At 45.3% G+C, this 4069-nt stretch overlaps 1 protein-coding gene across 3 annotated transcripts in view; it reads right to left on the bottom strand.

The window, feature by feature from the left end:
• The window catches only part of TFAP2B (transcription factor AP-2 beta (activating enhancer binding protein 2 beta)), a 29235-nt gene that overhangs the window by 24815 nt on the left and 351 nt on the right, over positions 1-4069 (bottom strand). Inside the window, exon 1 of one of the 3 annotated variants that reach the window (XM_010583113.1) lies at positions 1187-1213. The exons of the other annotated variants lie outside the window; for them this stretch is intronic. Coding sequence (XP_010581415.1) covers positions 1187-1213 — 27 coding nt within the window. Of the gene's footprint in view, positions 1-1186; positions 1214-4069 lie in introns of those variants that run through there. 3 annotated transcript variants of the gene reach the window in all.

The following is a 4069-nucleotide window of genomic DNA, read 5'->3' as shown; positions in this document are numbered from 1 at the left end:
TTTTTTTTTAAAAAAAAAAAAAAAGAAAAAGGAGCACAAACCCACCCCACAATAAAATCGATTACAAATGTCAGCAGCTGTAAACTAGGGTTCGGATGTGCCCCCTTCCCCGCCAAGGATTAGAAATGTTCCAGCGCTTTGCACCCAGATCCTGTCTATTCCCAGTAACTAGCAAGGAGGTGGAAGGGGGGAGTGTGAGGGAGAAATGCTAAATGTCAGAATTAAAAATTTAGGACTAGTGCTCCATATGCGTGTGTGATCTGCGACTTCAGTCCAGTAATAGGATTCCCCCTCCAGCAGCCCCCCAAATAAAACCAAAGGTAAAAAAAAAAAAGAAAATGCAGAAGTAAGAAGCCCCAAGCCACCCATCCTTCCGAACATCCCCCCCCTTGTCCTGCCTAAAGTTTCCAAACATCTGTTTATTCCCTCTGCTGAAGTCCTGAAACTCAAAATCACCAACCCATCTTCACCTGGAAAAGACCAAAAAGAAAGTTGCACTTCTCGGAGGACTCCGAGGTAAGAAGTTGTGCGAAAAAGGACTTGAAAAAAAAAACAAAACCCAAAATAAAAATCACGGGGGCTCTTTGTATAAAGAGAGTCCACCTCTTTAAAAAGAAAAAAAAATCAAATAAACTAAAAATGAAACATCGGTACTGAACAAATCCAGTCGCTATGATTTCTGCAGCAACTTCCAGTGTCTTTTGTCTCCTTTTCCAGTATTATATTCCGGAGAATGGGGTGGGGGTTAATTGTAATGAAAAGTCTTTGGGGTGTGTGGGGGGACGTGGGGGGGGAGGGGGAGTGTGTGGAGGCTTCAGAGAAAAGGTGGGAGAGGAGTTTTGTCCAACTCCATCGCGCTGAAGCTGCGAGGCTAAAAGTAAACAAGAAAAATATCTATTCCACAAAGTGTATCTCAAAACCCCACAAGCAATGGCACACATGGTTAAAAAAAAAAAAAGGAAAAAAAGTTTTTTTTTTTCCCCTGCTCTCCCCCCAAACTCCCCTAGCTCAAATCGAGAACACACAATGCAAAAAGGGAGAAGCAGCTGCAAGCCTCCTCCAATTATTGTGCTAAATTACCAAGCCAAAGGCGTTTAAAAAGAGAGAGAGGGAGAGAGAGAGACAACAGATCGAGAGAGAGAGAGAGAGAACATGCAATTCTAGTACAACATGGATCCAAACTCACCATGGCGGAATAGGTGTGGACTAACATCTGGAAATAAAAAAAGTCTTGTAATAGCTAAAAATAAAATAATGGTGATAATACTAATAATTGGAGGGAAAAATATCAAGGAGATCTGCAAAGGGACGTGTTGGACACAGGAGAACAGCTTGAGATATTTCGAAGTCTATCCATCAAAAAAAAAAAAAAAAGAAAAGAAAAAAAAAGACCAATGCCCCCAAAACCGAGCCTGGAAACCTCTATCTACATATATGATTTACCCCTCCCTCTCTGTTGTTTTTTTTTTTCCTTTTTTTTTTTTTTTTTCCCTTTGAGCTCCCAAATACAATCCTCTTCAACCCAAGGCTAGGCTCAGACTGCTCCGCTACCCCTTCCTCCCTTTCCTTCTCTACACCGCCTCATAATAATTGATATTCATGACTATTAATATTACACGACTACTTTAAAGGGAGAATGCAGGACCAAATGGAGCGTGAAGCTGGCAGCCAGCTCGAGAGCTCCCCTACTATTGTAAATGACGTTCATTCAGTGGAGAATTACTAGATGTAATCAGACGAGGGGGGCTGGCAGAGGCAGAGTTTGGGGAGAGGGAGAGGGGGGAAAAAGTTTAGCAAGGAAGAGGCATAACTTCAATTAACTCGAGCGGAGGAAGATGAGGAAAGTAGACACTGCTGAGCTGGAGCAAGGAAGTGAGATGAAGCAGTGCTAGAGGCGAAGAAGAAGAAAAAAACATATTTCCTTTTTTTTTTTTTTACATTTAATTATACATTCCTAATACGAGGAATTGATTGCCTTTGGTGCTTTTGTTCCTGCAGTTGTTTTGGGGTTTTTTTTTTGTGTGTTTTTTTTTTTAAACAAATAATGACGGAAAAGAGGCTTTTCTAATCCTTCCCTTTTTTTTTTAAGAAATGGAAGAAGAAATGTGCAGTCACTGTAATATACGTCTATTTACAGCGAAGATTAAGCCCTTCTGGTGCGTGTTACAGATCGTATTTATTCGCAATAGCCGAATAAATACTTGAATCTGCGCTAAGCTGGGCTCCACTTTTTTTCTGAATCCTGTTCCTCCCACCCGATATGAAAAAAAAAAATATATATGTGCATACATCTCCCGATTTTCACCCAAATGTAAAATGTATGCAGTGAATTTTAAAGGATAGTAAATTCATAGTTTTGAGGCGAAGCCAGGGGCGATATAAAACCTTTTTGATGTTGCAGGAACCCGTTCAACTGGACTGTCTGCCATTTCTGTTAAAGTTCAACTTACGTTCCTTCCTAAAGAGACTCACACTTCCCACAGCAGCCCCCCCCCCCCCGCACACACACACACACACACACACACACACTTTTGTTTTAGGAACAGATTCAGTTCAAGTGGCTGAGACGCCTCTACCATCGTGGTGTTAATTATAAATCGGAAAGAAGAGAAACATTTTTTTTCCGAGATAAATCTAGGGGGCTTCAGCTCTTAAAAAAAAACAACAACAAGAATATTTTTTTTCTTTTTTTTAAAGGCTCCACGTTACAAAATGTCTTGGAGCTCACCCCCAAGCCAGGGTACACCCTGCCCGCAGCCAAATCCCACCCAACCGCTCTCCCAACTCTGCCTCTCTCCCACGGCAATCTAGAAACACGAGTGTCCGTAAAACTCAAATCCCCTTCCAAAGGAGGGTGGGGAAAAAACCCCAAGAACCCAAACGCAAACCAAAAAAACCCCCAACCCAACCCCAAATCCCCGACATTCCCCGACCTCGCTGGCCAGGGAGGGGAGATGTTTTGTCGCCTGCCGCTGCGGGCACAGACAATGGCCGGGGATGGCGAGGGAAAAGCAGCCAGGGCTCAGCGGCACACACACGCCGGGCTGGGCTCATTCTGCATATCGCTGGGGGCTGATAATTAGCCTGACGGCAGATTTTGGGGAGCGCCGACTTCGCTCCCCCGCAACCGGCGGATCCCTTCCTCGCTTCCCTCCAGCCCGTCCTTTCCCCTCCGGTCGTGAAAAGCCGGAGCTCTGCCCTCCCCTTCTGCCTTTTTCTCCCCCCTTTTTTTTTTTTCCCCGGGAGTTTTCTCGCTGGAAGTGCGAAAGCGCTCCCGGAGGGGAGAGTGGCACCGGCGCCGGCCCCGACGGCGCTTCCCCGGGCTGCGCTCCCGGTCCCTGCCCGGTCCCCGGTCCGGTCCCCGCCCGGTCCCCGGTCCGGTCCCCGGTCCCTGCCCGGTCCCCGGTCCCTGCCCTCACCCAGCCGCCTCCCCACGGCTCAGCCCCCGCTCTGGGGCTGGAGAATTGCGCCTTTTTGAAAATCTCTCCTCGCCATCGCCGTGCAAATACCTCCCCCCCACCGCTCCAAATTAAAAACTACAAATAAAAGAAAAAAAATTAAAATGAAAAGATAATTTTGCAGAGCGCCTTTCCTTACGCATTTCTTTTTTTTTTTTTCCCCCCCGTTTCGGAGCAAATCGAGCAGGCTGGTTAACTTACAAGAAATGCATATTCGCGGAGCCCGTTTGGGAAAGATCCGGCTCAGGAAACCGTGCAAAATTAAGAAAGGTTTCGCAGTGTTTACGCTGTGATTTTTTTTTTTTGTCTGTTTTTTTGTTTCTCCTTTCTCGATCTGCTTTTGGACCTCGAAAATAACGAGGAGGTCTGGATAAAGCACACAACTTTTCGTCTCCGCGGACTATGCGGAGCTGCCTTTGAATGTGTCGGTTCGGGTGTGTGTACGCACATACGTGCAAGAATGTGTGTATGTGCCGCTTAATTAGTGCGAGTGGATGTATACATGCACATCTTACCTATTGCCATATAGAAATAAAAAGTCGTAAAAAACGTATCCGATTGTGAAAACAAGAAAAAGAAAAGAAAATCCAAATTCAGGTTGAGCTTAGCTT

Source organism: Haliaeetus leucocephalus, unplaced genomic scaffold (genome assembly GCF_000737465.1).
Source record: "Haliaeetus leucocephalus isolate CR32 unplaced genomic scaffold, Haliaeetus_leucocephalus-4.0 Scaffold871, whole genome shotgun sequence".
Lineage (NCBI taxonomy): Eukaryota > Metazoa > Chordata > Aves > Accipitriformes > Accipitridae > Haliaeetus > Haliaeetus leucocephalus.
This window is presented reverse-complemented; position numbering and strand designations above follow the sequence as displayed.